Source organism: Rutilus rutilus (assembly GCF_951802725.1).
Source record: "Rutilus rutilus genome assembly, chromosome: 1".
Taxonomy (NCBI): Eukaryota; Metazoa; Chordata; class Actinopteri; order Cypriniformes; family Leuciscidae; genus Rutilus; species Rutilus rutilus.
The window spans coordinates 4142009-4160348 of record NC_140209.1 but is presented as its reverse complement, the minus strand read 5'-3'; the positions used below and the strand labels follow the sequence as shown (position 1 = coordinate 4160348).

Here is an 18340-nt window from a genome sequence, read left to right as displayed (position 1 = left end):
CATTATGAATGAATGAAGAATAAACACCAACCTCTTTGTTCTTCAGGATCTTCAGTGTGTTTCATTCTGAATTGCAGTGGGAGGAGCCTCACTGATGATGTGATTGCAGTGGGAGGAGCTTCACTGATGATGAATTGGAGTGGGAGGAGCTTCGCTGATGATGGATTACAGTGGGAGGAGCTTCACTGATGATGTGATTGCAGTGGGAGGAGCTTCACTGATGATGTGATTGCTGTGGTAGGAGTTGATCTGCCAAAATCAAAAATATACAAGTTACTGAGTTTGTTTTTATGCTCATGGACATCAGAATATAATAATGTAAATTCTTCCAAATATACATAATGGTAAGAACAACAGTTCTTGCAAAAAGCATAAACAGATAGGTTACTGTTAGATTTACTGCTAGATTGAATGAACAATGCCAAACCCAGCGCTGAGGGAGAAAACTTATCCTCCTATTATCACAGAAAAGCTGCTTTGAAACAATCTATATTGTTAAAAGCGCTATACATGAAGGTGACTTGATTTGACTTCATGAATAAATGTCATATTTCGTATTTAATCTGATAGTTTTGTAAGCCGTCGTGTTCATGCTACTGTATCAGATATCAAGGCGATCCTCAGGAAAGAAGCATGATCACGCACGGATGGGATGAGTGATGGAATTTATTCTCTTTTAAAGAGGAGTAGTATGAGGCAAAATTAGCAAAAACACAGAAAGCGTGAATGCTAAAAGGCATGAATGTACCGTTAGGGTTGCAAAATTATCATTTCATTATCAATTATTTCAAAGATGGAAACTTTCCATGGGAATTAATGTGAATTTAAGGGAATTAACAGGAATTTATGGGAATAAAAGGGAATAAACTGGGAATTTTCAAATTTGAAGGTTGACTCTTCATAGGGAACTTAAATATATATATATATACTTAAATATAAATATAGTTGAGGAAAGTATATTTTAGCATAATCTTGACTAAAACAAACAGATGCCATTCAAATGCACTTGAATATCCATGCCATTCCTCAATCACATGCACACAGCACACTGCTTACTCCATGGCTATTGAGACCACACCCCCTACTGGCACTTTGCATGCCTCCATCACATGTACAGAAGCCCAAAGCACAAGACTATTGAAGGCACACATTTGAGCCTGTGGACTAAACAAAGTGAAGTAAGTTTTGATGATATTATGGGGAAATATATTTATTAAATGTTTAAATTGCAAATATCACATACAAATGTATTCATCTAGTACATAGCAAGCTGATAAGTTATAATAAAATAACTTAAGTTAGATGCTAAATAAGCTAGCATAACTTTATTTACCACATATGTTGGGGTGGGGCGGTATGACGGTATATATCGTTACCGCGGAAGAAAATGTCAACCGTAACAGATTTTTTTATTCCGTGTATACTGTGACATGTAAATAAGTAGGCGTGGTTAACTCGCATGCAGCGTGCGTGAGACTGAGACACTGATATTTGTCAAAGAAACATGAAGAAAGACCAAGAGGATCCACAAAAGGAATTACGTTTTCAAAATTAACATCATATTTTCGGGGGGGTGCAGAAGTCAACTAGAGCAGTGAGAGAGTTTAGAGAAAGTTTAGAGAGACGCACATGCTCGCAACGGGGCTTACTTGACAACAAGTTCATATACCAATATTCTAACGAATAGAAATAACCTTAAATAATGTATCTATCCATCTCTTATGTGTACAGTTACTTTCAGAGTGGAAGCGGCAAGCGGTTGCCGTGGTAATGAATATTTCCAAAATTCCCCAGCTTAACTTCCCATGGAAATTTACCGGAAACTTTCCGGAAATTTACCGGTAATTTTCCGCCCCTTTGCAACCCTATGTACTGTACATAATTGCACATATACATGTAGGCAACAAAATACATAAGTGTTTCACAAAATATAACTATGTAATATAACGGTTAATGCAAATAAAACAATACTATGCATACTTGCAACACACCCTCATTTAAATGCATCAAGAAAATGTGTAAATATTTTATAATGTAAAGTCTTTTTGGTACAATCATGCCATGACATTGAATAAGATTGAACCATATTGTAGCCTAACTAGGGTTGCCAACTGTTCCGTATAATACGGAATCGTCCCGTATTTAAGGCATCTGCGAAGCGTCCCGTATGAAAGCCATACGGAATGCAGTTTGTCCCGTATTTTCAGGCATACGCTCTAAATTGACAATTAATACATTTTTTTGTGACAAATCTTTGTTTGATTTACAAACATAGTCATAGTCATCTATGCCTTCCTGACAAAAAAAAAACCACAAGACAAAAAAAAAACCTTTTATGTTTATTGTTTTAAATTGTGGTTGATGATACAGTAATATCCATTGGTGTAGCTAGCTATATATTGAAAATGGGTAAAGTTCACCAAGATACATTTCTAGTTTCAACATTATTTGTTCTTCAGAAAATGTGCGACCATTGAAAACGGGCACTAATTTACTCATGGAGCCACATTAGCATCCCTATATATTGGGACTTAAAATTAACCTTATTTGGCCATAAAAATTTAGCCTGGCTCCTCCCTCCTGCGTACTTCTGCTCAATTTTATTTCCCTTCAGTAATACGTCTGGGATGGTGGTGTATTCTTTGGTTTTCTCCGATAAGTTTTTTACTGGTCCAATCAGTGAACAGAAGGAGTGGCTGAGAACTATGACGTTGAGGTAATGCGCTAGTTTGAGTTATAGGGTTAACTTATGTCACGACCAAACGATAGCGATTGGTTATGGCAGATCTAGAGTGACTCTGGGCAGATCCAATAGTTTTAAACTTCAACAGAGTACAGAGTACACTACAAGGAACTTAACGCTTGTCAATGGAGAGAGGCCAGACTCTCTGTACAAATTAAATGTATGAGAGTCTGGTAGAACCAGGCTAATAAAAATTAAGAAACCAAAAGAAAAGTTTGTTAAGAATTAAAATCTAAAAGGATATTAAAATGTTTGTAATACGAGTTGCAGGCATGTGAACTTTGGGCAAAAAAACAAAAGTAGTGCTTTTCCCTGTTTTTTAAATGTCACCGTTGGCATACAGTAGCTAAAACAAAGATGGCTAAAGTCAACCGATTAAGCTAAATAGACCTAACAATCTCTGTGTAAAAGTAAAAGTCATTTAAAACCCCCTGTAATACGACTCCAAATCTCAGGTAAAAATGGTCATTTTGACCCATTTTACAAAAACTGTAATTCCTCAGTAAATATACATCCATCACATATAGCCTAATATTTTGTCTTTCTTCATTTACGTTAGTCTTTCTTCAGAATATATATTTTTTTAACAAAATCAAAAATTTGAGCCGGGAAAGTTTGTTTGAAATTTGGTTGATTTTTCCACGAAATGACAAATCTGTGTTTGTCTGAGAACCTTTTATATATCTTTTGTACACATATTAACCTGCAGATTCTAAAATGATATGCACTGTGTGGTACAGTACAGATATTTAGAGTGTCCCTTATTTTCCTGTAAAGAACCACGATTGTCCCTTATTTTCCTTTCCATAAGTTGGCAACCCTGAGCCTAACTGACGATGCTAGTCAAACAAATATTATATCTTAGACTGCTATTCAATCACATTGAAACTTAAAACAACTTATATAACCATTAAGTGTGCAAACATACCTTTAAAGAAGAGTAGGACGAGGTAAAATGAGCAAAAACACACTGGAAGTCCTGTTCTCTCACTCCTGCATGGACAAACACACGCGCGAATGAAGAGATAGACAGATCACGATTAAAAGCGCCAGTTTCAACGAGAGAGATCGATAATTACACGGATACACGCCATGAAGTATTTATCAACGTTTTAAAACGATATACACAGTGATAAAGAGACCGTAAACAGTATGCATGAGAGAGTGAAAGATGCTTCTGCTTTCAGAAGCGCGAATGCTTAAAGAGGAAGAGAAACCACTTCCTTCCTAACGGCAGTTTCACACCGCAGGCTTGAGCTCCGCGTCAGCTTCTATGGCAAGCCAAAAGGCTTGTTGGACTTCATGCAGCTCTGCGCAGAGTCCGATCAGCGGCTGACTTGAAGCAGTGCATGCCGGTGTGGTGAACAAATGAGTCCGACTCAAGGGCGTAGGTTTGGACTCAGCTTTGGTGGGGACATCCCCCCTCCCCCTGGAATTATTTTGTTGTAAGATACCAGTGCTTTAATGGCGATTTCAGACTGTTCGCAATACAGAATATCACAATACAGAAGTGAATCTACTTCATCTCATTATATTGTATCCTGACCCCAATACACCATCCTGTATACTGTCCCTAAAGAGCTAGTATAACTGTATAATCTAAAAAATGCACTCTCAAAAAATAAAAACCTGAGACTGTGTAATGCTGAACAACCAAACGTTTTATTAACATAAATTATTATGTACATTAGTATTTACACTAACAAAAAACACTGTCACAAGGAAATTCTTTCAGAACTTGTGGAGCAAAACAAATCTAAATAAATAAATATAATAATCTTTTTCTATCATAAACACTATTTACTCTCCAGTACCTCAAACAAATACTCACACTCCGACTGAAGAGATGAGTCCGAGCTTAGGAACCAAGCAATCCAATTGGTTCAAAGCACTTATGTGTAATCGCGTTAGTGCCTCGTTACAAATCATACAAAATCACTTTATTATAGAAGAAGTTTGTACTACGTTATAACGAGTCATTATGTATTTTAACTTATATGTTTCATATACTAGTATTTAACCGAAGCTATAGATTGTGAAATTAAACATTTCTCGTTGTTAGTGTTTTTTTTTATTTTTTTTTATTTTATAAATAAACAACATATTTTAGCTTCAAACAACTACATTCTCGACTGTGAAACTCTTAAAACTACATTTTGTGACACAATAACAGTGGTATTTTTAAATTTCGCAGTCTTTCTCCTCTGCTATTGACGCAGCTCGGACTCATTTGTTCACCACACCGGTTAGAAATTTTGTCCGACTTGATACAGCCATAGACAGTATATAAACTGGACACAGCGACCCCATAGACTTCAACGGAGAAAAGTGAAGCACATTAGAAGCCCTCATTTCCTGATTGCCGAGCGTACTGCGCAGACTCAAACTGAGCTTGACGACGTGGATGTGACGTGAGCAGCCTGCCTGACAGTTGTAAGTTTTCTAGTAGCTGTGCCGAGCGAAATCTGAACCATTCCCTTCCGAATCTTGCAGAGACGGAGAGTGTGAGTAGGAGCTGTCCATGAGCTAGGAGCAGGAACAACTTCATGACTCTCTATGGGCTTCTCCCTAGACTTTATCGGACATTATGCCTCCATGTCCCCCCGATTGCCCGCGAGCTTCTCCTCCTGTCCATATGGTAATCTCTCTACTGTGCGACAGAGAGTCGCGTTGGTATGACGCAATCGTTAGCCTACTTTTACAAAATCTGCTTCTACGGGGCCATAACGTAAGATACAAGGTAATGGAGCCTTTTATACATTGTCGTGTTTCTTTAGAAATAAACAATGGACAAATGGAGTCTTAAAACGCCTCAGATGTAAAGTTATTCGCTGTCAAAGTGACGCCAAAATGAATGGGAGTCAATGGGATGCTAACAGCAGGTGAAGGCTTGTTAGCCAATGGCGGCTCCCGGGGGTACCTTCAAAGTAATATGAAACCCTGACCCCCTGGATACAGCGCCAACGCCACGTGACTGACGTATGCCATCAAAGTAGGGGAGAGCGGGGCACAAAGTAACGCTTTTTGACTTTCTCAGTTTGTGTAAATCTACTTATGGTTCAGAGTATTTATTTTTTTCCACCTTCATTTCCCAAATGTCTAGTACAATTATGTGGTTTTGTTTTATAAATACAGTATATACTTTTTTCTGGATATACCCCGAAAGAATGGAAGTGAAATGTGACAACATGCGCCCCATAGGTGGGGTACATTGTAACATGACATTGGACAGCTTAAAATGTTATCTGATCTAATGAAAAATATATATACAAGACAAACTAAAAAAAAAATCTAAATAAAATACAATAAAAAAAATACAATTTTTAATAATTAAATATTCTCATTTTTTGAGTTTTGACTACAAACACATGAAAACAGCTATACAACATAGTTCAAAACAAATAAATAATTAGTCATTTCTGAACATAGACTCTCAGTCTCACGTTTTCTCAATAAAATTAATAAAAGTATAGAATATAATAGCATATTTCTAATAGGGGCACATTGTAACGCAGTGTTACAACATGCCCCGCCTGCACAACTGGGGTTTAAACCCTGCTAGTGTCTTCTGCTAGTTAGCGAATCATTAAATAACTATCTCAACTGTTAAATAACATATTGGAGATTAAAATAATATCAGATTTGTCTAATTTTAAATAAACACAAAAAATAGAGATGAAAAATTAACTTAAGAAATGTACTCTTGCTATGGTTTAATAAATGTCTATGGATATCTTCCAAAAAAAACCCCATAATTTTGGCGCAATTTTTTCTCTATATAGTGTTGATATGGCAACTAGTAAATACACTAAGTTTCGTCATCCTAGCATGTGTGGAAGTATTTAAAACAAGAATAAACAGTTACCATGGTAACTCTCCCCTACTGCAAGAGCGATTGGAGAGTAGCCGGAGAACTCAGCCAGCGCAGCTTCTCAAGAGCGGCTGCACAAGCTCTTTTAAAACCTTTAAACCTTTTTTAAAGAGGAAGTGGTGTTTAAACACCTCATTCATTCTTTCAGTACATTTTTTTAATAAAATTAATCTTTTATTAAAGGAGCTATATGTAGTTTTCAGCGGCCTCTCGCGGTGATGTTTCAGATTGCAACCAATAAGTTAGCAAGCGAGTGCTCGTGCTCTCTTGGGTACCGGCCAGACTGAGACGCAACACACCGGAGAAAGCATCACACAACATGCTAGAAACTCAGGTAAAATCCACAGGTCATCCAATAGAATGAAAGCCAACTCCGGGTCTGTTTTTATATCCAAAACAAAGCAGAGGTTTCTCCATGATTCAAATGCCCTGCCGATGTTGATCCGTGTTTTCGTCCGAAGTTGATCAGACTCACGTCTGGCCTTACGAGCTTCAGCAAATAAAACTTTTTTCTGTTAAATTTTTAACCTTAGATGTTTGCCGGGAGCCAGAGCGCCTGACATCAAAGCAAATTTAAAAGTGCTGGCTAATGCTAATCATAAATTCTCTAAGATTATTATTCACGTTGGCACTAATGATGTTAGACTCAGCCAGTCGGAGATCACCAAAATTAATATTAAAGAGGTGTGTGAACTCGCAAGTATGATGTCAGGCACTGTAATTGGCTCTGGTCCCCTCTGGTCCCCTTCCTGTTCGCGGGAGTGATGAGATAGTTAGTAGACTGTCCTCACTCAATGGCTGGCTGTCTAAGTGGTGTCCGCAAAATAATACAGAATTCATAGACAATTGGAAAAGTTTTTGGGGCAGACCTGACCTGTTGAAAAGAGATGGTATTCATCCCTCCTGGGATGGTGCTGCTCTTCTCTCTAGTAATATGGCACATAGTCTTAGCGCTCAAACATGACAATCTGGGGCTGGGGCTCAGGTCAGGAAGCAGACAGACTGGCTAAACCGACCGTCTGCTAGCGGCCTCGCGTCACCCAGGTCAGATAAATCCCATCACCTAGAGCCTCTTTCACCTACATATCATCATATAGAGACTGTTTCTGTTCCCCGAATTTGGAAATCCAAAAGACGTGTCATTGCGATCACTTTTAATACAACTTAACCTGTTTAGTTTGACCCCGTGTAAAAACTAAAATGGATTAGTGGAACCAGTTTACACGCAATTTTCTAGTAAAGTCTACTAGTTCGGATACTTAACCAAACACTTCCTATATGAGATTAATCAGATCGACAAAATAAAAGTAAATCTTACAACTAACATCTGCACAAAAGGGCAAGAATTCACACAAGAACTTGACCGCTCTAGTCTGATGTATAACTGTCGTTGTGGATTCCCTTAACAGCACGCTGATACACGGGCAACTAAAGCACAGATCATTTACAACATTCTAATCGATTACAATAGTGTTCTCATTATAATGCTAAGTATTTGACAGACTGGCGCTGCACATTTTGCACTTAACTATATTTCATGATCAAAGTGATTCCAGGCATCACTGCCTTTCAAATCCAGTTTCCCTTTATCTCGCCGGTCTGAAAAGGGGTGCAGTCTAACGCTAACCAATCAGATCTCAGGTACCGCCCCCAAATGCTGCAATAACCAATCAGATCTCAGACATTGCCCCAAATGCTGCAATAACCAATCAGATCTCAGACACCGCCCCAAATGCTGCAATAACCAATCAGATCTCAGGTACCACCCCCAAATGCTGCAGTAACCAATCAGATCTCAACACATTGCCCCAAATGCTGCAATAACCAATCAGATCTCAGGTACCGCCCCAAATGCTGCACTAACCAATCAGAAAAATAGACAAATATCAAGACAAATACAGTGCTAACATTGTTTTCATGATCCATCATCGCTGTCACGAACGAGTACTCGAGTACTCGTGCCCATCCCAAGTTATTTTATTGTTGCAAGAAAAAAAACCTAGAACATTATTATTTAGTTCCCAAAACAATAACCAAACAGGAACCAAATGTAAGGGGAATGCTCTGTGTTTGGGGAGCCCCAGAAGCAAACGTCATTTTGTGAAAAATAAAATAATGAATAATGAAATAATGAAATTATTCCTCATGCAAATAAAATTGGACAATAACAATAAGCTGTTGATAAAATAATTAGTTTAATTAAAAGTGAAAACAAACAGAGACAGATCTCAAACAATGAACATGTTAAAATTAACTTCAGATTCATGTCTCTGTTCAAAGTGTTACGGCCTCTTCTTCAGCTCCCTGAACATAGAAGCTTTTTCCGGTGTATTTTTCCGGTGCTCTTCTTCAGAATGAGAAGGCAGAACTGATTTCTGAATGGAGGCTCCAGTGAAACTCTTCCCACATTGATCACATTTCACAGTTTCTTTCCAGTGTGAACTCTCATGCGAACCTTCAGACTTTTCCATGTGAAGCGTTTTTTCACAGTGAGGGCAGGAGACAGATTTTTTGGCTTCCGTTATTCCTTTCTTGTTCACGTCCATCAGATCTAAAATAAACATTAAATCAAGTGAGAATGTGACATAAATGGTGCTTTTCCACTACACAGTACCAGCTCGCCTCGACTCGACTCGGCTCAGCTTTGTTTGGTTTTCCACTGTGTAAAAGTTGTACCTGTACCTGGTACTTTTTTTCGTACCACCTCCGGCGAGGTTCTAAGCGAGCTGAGGCGATACTAAAATGTGACGTGAAAACACGGCAGACTGCTGATTGGTCAGAGAGAATCATCACTGTTCACTGCGTCATCATTGCACGCGCCAGACGGAGTATCCTGAATAAAAAACAGCAAAAACAAAAACAGAATACACTCAATTTCCTCCATTGTCCTGTGTGTGTGGGTAGCGCGGGTGTGTCTCACGCATAGACAGTAAAATAGAGGTCTCGCGTAGAAGATTAAGTCACGGCAGTTTCCTGCGGCGTCGCTATGACGACCAGGTACTATTGTGGAGGTATTATCTGCAATGGAAAACAGCGAAAAGCGAGCAGAGACGAGACGAGGCGAGTCGAGCTGGTACTGGTAATGGAAAAGCGCCAAAAGTGAGGCTCAAAGTCAATATTCAGTCTTCAAAAGACAATTTAATCCCATCAAATCTGGTCAACAACTGCTGAGCACGATTACGCTCTATTTTAATGTCATGAAGATGATTTGTGTTATAAATCACTAGTTTGGACATGAAACAATGTAAATCTGGTGAGCATCAGCATGTTCTTCATCATGATGAATGAATGAGTAATCAAGAGTAAACACCAACCTCTTTGTTCTTCAGTGTGTTTCATTCTGCAGATTCTGGATCACTGGCGTTCTCTCTGTCCTCTCCTTCCAGATGCTTTCTGGTAGTTCTGCTAAAAACAAACAAGTTTAATTTCTAACAGACATGATGCGAGAGGAATAATTAATATCTCAGACTCTGAACTAGGCTAATCATGTTTAAAAAAAGTGACATTGATCATGTGACTTAAAGGGCACCTGTTATGCAAAATTCACTTTTACACGGTGTTTGACGAACACAGCAGTTTTAGCGTAGACCTGCCCTGAGTGAGCTAAACACAGTCCGCCAGTGTTTCGACGCCGGAGCAGCTGTACACACGAATGTCTCCTAAGCGACTGAGGTGTTTTGTTGTTGGATGTAAGAATGAACATGGCCGTCTTCATTTACTGTACCAACTGACCGTGATCCCGCTTACAGTCTCCGGAGTGAAAGGCCCAACGTTACTGATCATGATAACACAAGCACATAACACAAGAACACTTCTCTTTAAAATACAAACAAGACTTGATTATTCTATTACATAGAACTAATATCTAACAAACACACACACAAATTCATACGAGTTGCAGTAAGAAAGAAAGTGAGGAAAGAATGAGATTTAAGAGTGCGATGATGAAATCCTAAGTTCTCTTACGAGAGGTTCTCTCGTACTGCGTAATATCTCGAGATATTGAAGCCAAAGATTATCCTTAATTTTGAAATAGTGCAAGACGCGTTGCAGAAGCATGCAGGCATAGGCAAGGCGGCTCGCCTGCCTAATGGCTGCCCTGCGGCAACTGCAGCAACCTATCGAGAGGGGCGAAACAGGAATGGTCTGGGTCTATAAGTAGGCTGATTTCCCTAATTTTTCATCTCTTCAGCCAAGCGCACGCATCGCTGGATCCGGAGAAGAATCTGCGCTGTCTGAGAAAGCCTTTCAGCGGGACGAGCCACTGCATCTGAAGCCGCTGGCCGCGCCGCCACTCAGCAACGGGGACCGCCATGTCATCGCGTTTCCTGCCTGGGTGAGAAACATGCAGCTCTCGCGCTCGCCGACGGCGGCTGCCCTCACTGCGAGCTGATGCCCATGGTGACTCTGAGGTCTCGCCTGGCATCTTTCACCGGGACTGCACCTCCGCCCGCTGTGGTGCCGCGCTGTAAAAGCGCAGTGCTCAGCGGGTCCTGGAACCTCCTCCACCTGCTAAAGCTCGCCAGTTCACCCGCCAGCTTAGCCGCCCGCTTCGCCCGAGTTTCTCACTGATGGACAGCGGCCGCCGTCTGCCGCCGCTTCCATCATGGATGACGAGGAATGGCGTTGTTTCAAATCCTCTGTTCGAGCCGCGCAAACTGCGGCGTTCACGCGGCTAGTTTTCATTACGTTACATGAAAGCTACCCCGCCCTCTCGCGCGTCACTTTCCGGCAAAAGGAGAAAGAGAGTTTTAGTTCCGCCGAGGCCGGACCAAACTTCCATTTCTCACACATTCCTCTAAGTTCAGGTGACTGGAAAAATAATATTGCAGTAAAACGAGCCTGTTATATTACACGCACGCCTGCAAACAAACGCCGACGCAAAACATGACGCTCTCTGGCTACTCGCCCCTCTTCCCGCTCTCTCTCTCTCTCTCTCCCTTTGGTTGTGCCGCGCAAACTGCGCCGTTCACAAGGGATATCAGAAGCGGACGGTCGCGGGCTAGTTTTTCTTACGTTACAAGAAAGATACCCCGCGCCCCGTTCACGCGCGTTGCTCTCCGGCTATAGGAGAGAAGAGTGTTTTTAGTCCCACCGAGGCCAGACCAACATCCATTCTCACACATTTCTCAGTCCCCTCTAAGTTCAAGCGACTGGAAATATAAATATTGCAGTAAACGAGCCTGTTATAATACATGCACGCCTGCAAACAAACGCCGACGCAAAACGTGACAACGGTGTTCAAGTCTCACCGCAACCAGACTTCCACCAAAACTTCCTCGCTCGTTCAGTTCCAGAAAATGCGACTGTTCCCAGTGTATTTTGCAGAAAACAAGTCGGTAACACAGCCGTTTGCCTGCACACAAACGCAGTTTCTACGGCGACCCAGATAATTCCCAATAAAGAGTGTATTTTCTGGTAATCGCGGCCGATGGTGTTATGAGTGTAGCAAAAATGCCCACGGCCCAGTGTTCATTCCTACACACAAGCACAGCCCGCCATATTCAAGGGCTCGCACACATAAAATCGACTCGATGTCGATTGTGGATTAAATGTAGTGAACGTGCCCACGACCCAGTGCCCACAAACACTACACACTGCATGTCTCTTGGTTTCTGTAAAAACAAAACCAACGCACATACAGTCAGCTCAAGCCGACAGTGTTTTCAGTGCAGTAAATGTGCCCGCTGTCCCACGCCCACATTCACTCACGGACATGACAAGCCTTACGGGGCTCTCCCCGCTCGCTCTCCCTCGGCAACCCGCTGTAAGAGAGTCGAGCGCGGGCAGGCTGCCTGCTGTGATCAGCGCGCCCCCCGTCTCGAATGCTACAAGCGCGATGTTTGTGTTTCAGCACACCGAAGCTCTCCGGTCGCCACCATGTCACATGTATTGTGATTGTCAAAACATTTGGTAACTAAACAGAATTTTACTAAGTTTAGTGACAACACAATGTTTACATGGTGCAATGACTGGTATGCTACTGTTTTTATTATTGCTTTCACAATTTCAATTCAATTCTTGTGATTTGATTCTGATCTTGATTCAATATCGATTCCTTTGGATAAATATTAGGTACAGTAGATACATGTAAATTTAAATCCCTGTCAGCTGGTATTATTATTAAAGGTTAAAAATAACATCTCAAATTAAATATAATGCGTTTTTTTATAATAACACCATTATAATATTTTAATGATATAGGTAAAAATATAATAAATATGTAGTATAGTTATCATATTTAGCAAAATACTCCTCTCTACAGCAATTATTTTAAAGTCCAACTAATGTTCTATGGTCATTAAATGAATTTCCAGAGGTAAATGTAATGTTACGTGACATAGCCTATTGTTCTCCAGCTGTTATTATAGTCCTCTTTCCGCAGTTGAAAAACACTGATTGATCGATTTTATTTAATTTCAGTAAGTTGAACTGTATCTTTCAAATTACCTATTGATCATTCGTGTTTATTTAGCCTACAATTAATTAGTAGAAAAGAGTAACAGATGATCGGTTCACATCCCAGCAAACACAGAACGTTGGCGCAACGTAGCCAACCTTCTAACAACGTTTTAACAACATGGCCAAAAGGTTGCTATAACTACGTTGTGTAGTGAAGGTTGTTACAGCGTTGTCACAATGTTGGCATTAAACCACCGTTCAGGGCCATTGCTTAAGGTTGTGCCAACGGTGTCAGGACAACCACTGGACTACATTATGTACTCGTCACTGCCCTGAAGCGGGAAAATCAGCCTTTAATTCCAACCACCTGTTGTTGGGCTCATTGTGTTCTCATTCATCATCGAGCAAGGATACGTGAGTATTGCGTTTAGCTATCAAACACAATCTACAACTTTAATTTCTAATGTGATTAATGTAGCATCGCTCGCACTGTTAAGTTTGTCATTTGATTTTTCCGCTATTTAATTGATATTGATTTTCTTTGCTCCTCTGGATTTGTGGATGTTTCCCCGGTGACACCGGCTTTCGGCCACTGTCTGCCAAACAGACCCGGTTTTGTTCATTAAATGTTCTGATCTGCCTTTGCTTTTTATGTTTTATTTATTATACTTAAAATAAATTTGTATATTCGTTTATTTCGTTTTTTTTTTTTTTTCACAAATGTATGACTTTTGGAAGTGCAATTTGATTAAATGCAGTTTTAATAAAGTTGAATTAACGAAACTTTGTCATTTTTACTCTTCAAAGTGTAGGCTACACTTGCAGGTGTTGATAGCCCTATTAAATAAAAATATAGATAAACAATAAACTATAAAAGTATATAATTATCTAACAAAATGCAGCATATAAAAATATTGTCAGAACGTCGTCTCTCAGTTGCTGAATGTCGCGCAACAACGTTGCTACAGCCCTGTCACGTCTTACAATTCTACGTTGTTACAATGTTGCGAGCACGTAGACAGCGACATTGCCATAGCAGAAATGCAACGTGCCAGAGACGTTGCCACAACGTAAATGTGTTTGCTGGGATGCCGCTTGAACTCTGTCAGCGATCTGTCAAGCGCCAAAACGGTGTTTATTGTTTGAATTTCGTAATTAAATCGACAGAATCTGAGAGCTGAGAATTTGTTTCATTGCAATAGTAACCTTCTCGGTCTTGTCTGTCGGTGTGTCAGTGTCCTCTTTGCTTCGCGATTTTTCTCTGCGTGAGAAAATGGTTGTGTGGCGTGAGAGCAAGTAAAAAGTGACGATTGCGTTAGTCTCACGGTGAAGTCTTTCATTTGAAAGTCACGTGTCTAGTATCTGCATTTTTCATCTAAAAAAATATACCTGAATTACGTCATATGCTCTCAATGACAAATGCGGAACAAGTTGTTCATGCGTTCATGACTAGAAGACTAGAAGGCCTCAAGGCTAGATTATTGTAATGCTATTATGGGTGGTTGCCCTGCACGCATAATAAACAAACTACAGCTGGTCCAAACCGCAGCAGTACAGAGCAGTGCAGCTCCGTCAAATTGGTGCGTTTTTGTATCTATAAATTAGTTATTGTTCTAAATATTGTTTATTTAAATGCAAAGAAAAGAACATACAGAGCCGTGATGTGAGTCACCTAAACGAGTCTCACGTCGGTCTTTTCACATGATGTAAACGCCTGATGCCTTGCATAAAATTCTTTAATCCAGTGTTTTTTTAGAGTGTAGTTCAATCAAAGTGTCAATGAAATGCTAATGTTTTATTTAAAGTAATTCCAATATTTAATGCTGGTTACACTAGTGCCACCAAATGCTCTTAAATGTGAATCTGCAGCAGCTCAAAGTTTATATCTGGTCAGCACTTGTCTTTAAAGGGCAAAGCAAATAGTAGAAATATTATCTGAAGAAAAAAGCATAGCATCATTAGCGTCTGAATATTCCAGCCCAACGTGAATGTCTAAAATGACAAAATCAAGAAAGTTCAATGTTCAATTTTAATTAGTTTAATGTCTTTTTATATTCTTGACCTGAAACAATGTAAATCTCAAATAAACACCAACCTCTGTGTTCTTCAGTATCATGTTTAATTTTCTTAAATTGTTTTTGATGATCAATACAACCTTTAATTAACTAGGGCTGCAAGAAGGAATTGATGAAATCGATCATGAAAATAATCACCAACCAAGATAATTATAGATCAATTGTGTGCTCAATCATGTCAATTTACAGCACTGAAAAACATAACTATGGACAAAACGCATCTAAAAAATAACATGGTTGGTGAGCACAGGAACCATGTTATTTCTTTTGATTTTATTATAAATTTGGATTTACATTTGTGACTGTTTTTAGTGAGTAACTCGTTATTTCTGAGTTGCAGGTGATTGGCTGAAGGGAGAAGTTGCACACCTGAAGGGAATCATGACGCTCTATAAAAGAGATGGGAGTGTGGGGTTGAGAGAGTGCAGAGATTGGGGATGTTTTTGTTTGCTCTGTACCTTTGGTCTTGTGTCAAGAGGCTATCGGAGAACTCATGAGATGTGAGGGATATGGGAGATCACCGCCGCCTTTTGTCTCATCTCCTTTGGGATGATGGTTAATAATTTTAATAATTTGTTATATTTATATATCGCTTTTTCTGAGACCTCAAAGCACTTTACATAGAAGGGGGGAATCTCCTCAACCACCACCGATGTGTAGCATCCACTTGGATGATGCGACGGCAGCCATATTGGGCCAGAACGCCCACCACACACCAGCTTACTGGTGGAGAGGAGACAGTGATGAAGCCAGTCAGTATATGGGGATGATTAGGAGGTCATGATGGACAGAGGCCAAGGGGCAAATTTGGCCAGGATGCCGGGGTTACACCCCTACTCTTTTTTTGAAGTACATCCTGGGATTTTTAATGACCACAGAGAGTCAGGACCTCGGTTTAACGTCTCATCTGAAGGATGGTGCTCTTTGACAGTATAGTGTCCCCGTCACTATACTGGGGCATTAGGACCCACACAGACCATAGGGTGAGCACCCCCTGCTGGCCTCACTAACACCTCTTCCAGCAGCAACCTGTTTTTTCTCAGGAGGTCTCCCATCCAGGTACTGACCAGGCTCAGCCCTGCTTAGCTTCAGTGGGCAACCAGTCTTGGGCTACAGGGTGATATGGCTGCTGGTTGTTCTTGGAGGTTTCATGGACTGAGAATAGTTGGACTGTTGTCTTTCATAAATGCTACACCTTTGCACACATCTGCTGACATACTGATTACCATTTATACTGATCTTTAATGTTGTTCAGTCTTATACTGATAAATAAATTCACTTATTAATTGGCTGTGTGTGCTGACTCCCTTATTTTGTTGCGATTCAGAAGAGGTCGTAACACATTGCTCAAATTGCTTATGTGTCACATAGACAGACAAGAGACAAGTGACCAATCGTGAGTGGCGATGTCACTTCACACATTAAACTATCACGGTTCAGCACGGTTAGCCAAGTGTGCTGAGAGTTCAGGGCCGAGAACGTTTTGTAATTGTGCCGTGCCGTACCAGGCTCAAGTGGAAACACAACTGGAACCTTTTCTGAAGGTGGAAAAGTAGCTTTTCTTTTTCAGCACATAAAGATGAACTACTTACCGTGATCTCAGACTGTGGTGATGTGGTTTCTCCACTGCATGGATCTTCAGGTGTAGCTTCAGGTGAGTTTTAAAAGGGAAACTGTTTCCACACTGATCACACGTGTGCAGCTTCTCTCTGCTGTGGATCCTCTCGTGTCTTTTCCGAGCTGATGAGTGACTGAATCTCTTGTCACAGTGTGAACACTTGTAAGGTGTTTCTCCAGTGTGGATCCTCTCATGTGATCTCAGTTGTTCTGACTCACCGAATCTCTTGTCACAGTGTGAACACTTATGAGGTTTTTCTCCAGTGTGGATCCTCTCATGTCTTTTCAGATGTGAAGAGTGACTGAATCTCTTGTCACAGTGTGAACACTTGTAAGGTTTTTCTCCAGTATGGATCATCTCGTGTGATCTCAGATGTGATGACAGACTGAATCTCTTGTCACAGTGTGAACACTTGTAAGGCTTCTCTCCAGTGTGGTTCATCTCATGTCTTTTCAGATTTGATGAGTGACTGAATCTCTTGTCACAGTGTAAACACATGTAAGGTTTTTCTCCAGTGTGAATCCTCTGGTGATCTTTTAACTTGCTTGGTTTAGTGAAAGTCTTCTCACACTCAAAGCACATGTACTCTTTCACACCAGTGTGTATTTTTTCATGTTTATGTAAATATTGCAGCACTGAAAAACTCTTTCCACACACAGAACATGAATGTGGCTTCTCCTTCGTATGAACCGCCAGGTGTGCCTTCTGGTGTGATTCACAGGTAAATCTTTTGCCGCACTGATCACATGAGAACGGCTTCTCTCCGGTGTGGATCATCATGTGAGCATTAAGGGATGCTGATTGACTGAAACTCTTCCCACACTGATCACATGAGAACGGCTTCTCTCCAGTGTGGATTCTCATGTGAACATAAAGACTTCGTTTGGCTGTGAAACTGTTTCCACACTGATCACATGTGAACGGCTTCTCTCCGGTGTGGATTTTCTTGTGAAGATCAAGATTACCTTTGTGTGTGAAACTCTTTCCACACTGATCACATGTGAACGGCTTCTCTCCGGTGTGGATCCTCTTGTGAAGATTAAGGTGTGATGATTGACTGAAACTCTTTCCACATTGATCACATGTGAACGGCTTCTCTCCAGTGTGGATCCTCATGTGAACATCAAGACTTTGTTTGGTTGTGAAACTCTTCCCACACTGAGTGCAGGTGAAAGATTTCTTGGCTCTTCTTTTCTTTAAAAATGTCTTTTTAGTCTTTGAGCAACTCAGAGGTTTTCCTCCAGGTTTGACATGATGTTCCTCCTTCACTTCACTCAGTTCTTCACTCTCCTCCTCCACTTCACTCAGTTCTTCACTCTCCTCCTCCACTTCACTCAGTTCTTCACTCTCCTCGCTCTCTTCCATCAGGTCTTACATGACAGAAAAACAAATTTTCAAATTAATAAATAACTTTCTAAATAATCAAAATATTTCAAAGAGAGAAATATGGAATGAGATGTAACAGACAACTGCTATACAATATGACAATAATTTGTCTTTTATAAATATGTTTGATCAATGACACACTTATCTAACATGATATGAACATTAAAATGCACAATATTGGCATATTGTGACACCTACTTTTTGAAATGTAATTATGTTTAAATATTATTTATATTATTTGAATA

At 40.2% G+C, this 18340-nt stretch overlaps 2 protein-coding genes across 3 annotated transcripts in view; both read right to left on the bottom strand.

The window, feature by feature from the left end:
• The window catches only part of LOC311302238 (uncharacterized protein), a 55986-nt gene that overhangs the window by 26617 nt on the left and 11029 nt on the right, over positions 1 to 18340 (bottom strand). Inside the window, exons 2-3 of the mRNA XM_084427949.1 lie at positions 185 to 249; positions 32 to 153 (exon numbers count right to left, since the gene is read on the bottom strand). Coding sequence (XP_084284075.1) covers positions 32 to 65 — 34 coding nt within the window. The 5' untranslated portion in view covers positions 66 to 153; positions 185 to 249. The remainder of the gene's footprint in view (positions 1 to 31; positions 154 to 184; positions 250 to 18340) is intronic.
• On the bottom strand, positions 8791 to 18098 carry LOC311302102 (uncharacterized protein). 2 transcript variants are annotated; one of them, XM_084427706.1, is made up of 3 exons: positions 16684 to 18098; positions 9929 to 10019; positions 8791 to 9165 (listed from the first exon to the last, which is right to left on the bottom strand). In XM_084427706.1, exons 1-2 carry the CDS (start codon positions 18072 to 18074, stop codon positions 9950 to 9952), a joined length of 1461 nt encoding a protein of 486 aa, XP_084283832.1. In that variant the 5' UTR covers positions 18075 to 18098; the 3' UTR covers positions 8791 to 9165; positions 9929 to 9949. The 2 variants fall into 2 exon arrangements, with proteins under 2 accessions (XP_084283832.1, XP_084283833.1); XM_084427707.1 differs by having other exon boundaries at positions 9929 to 10016.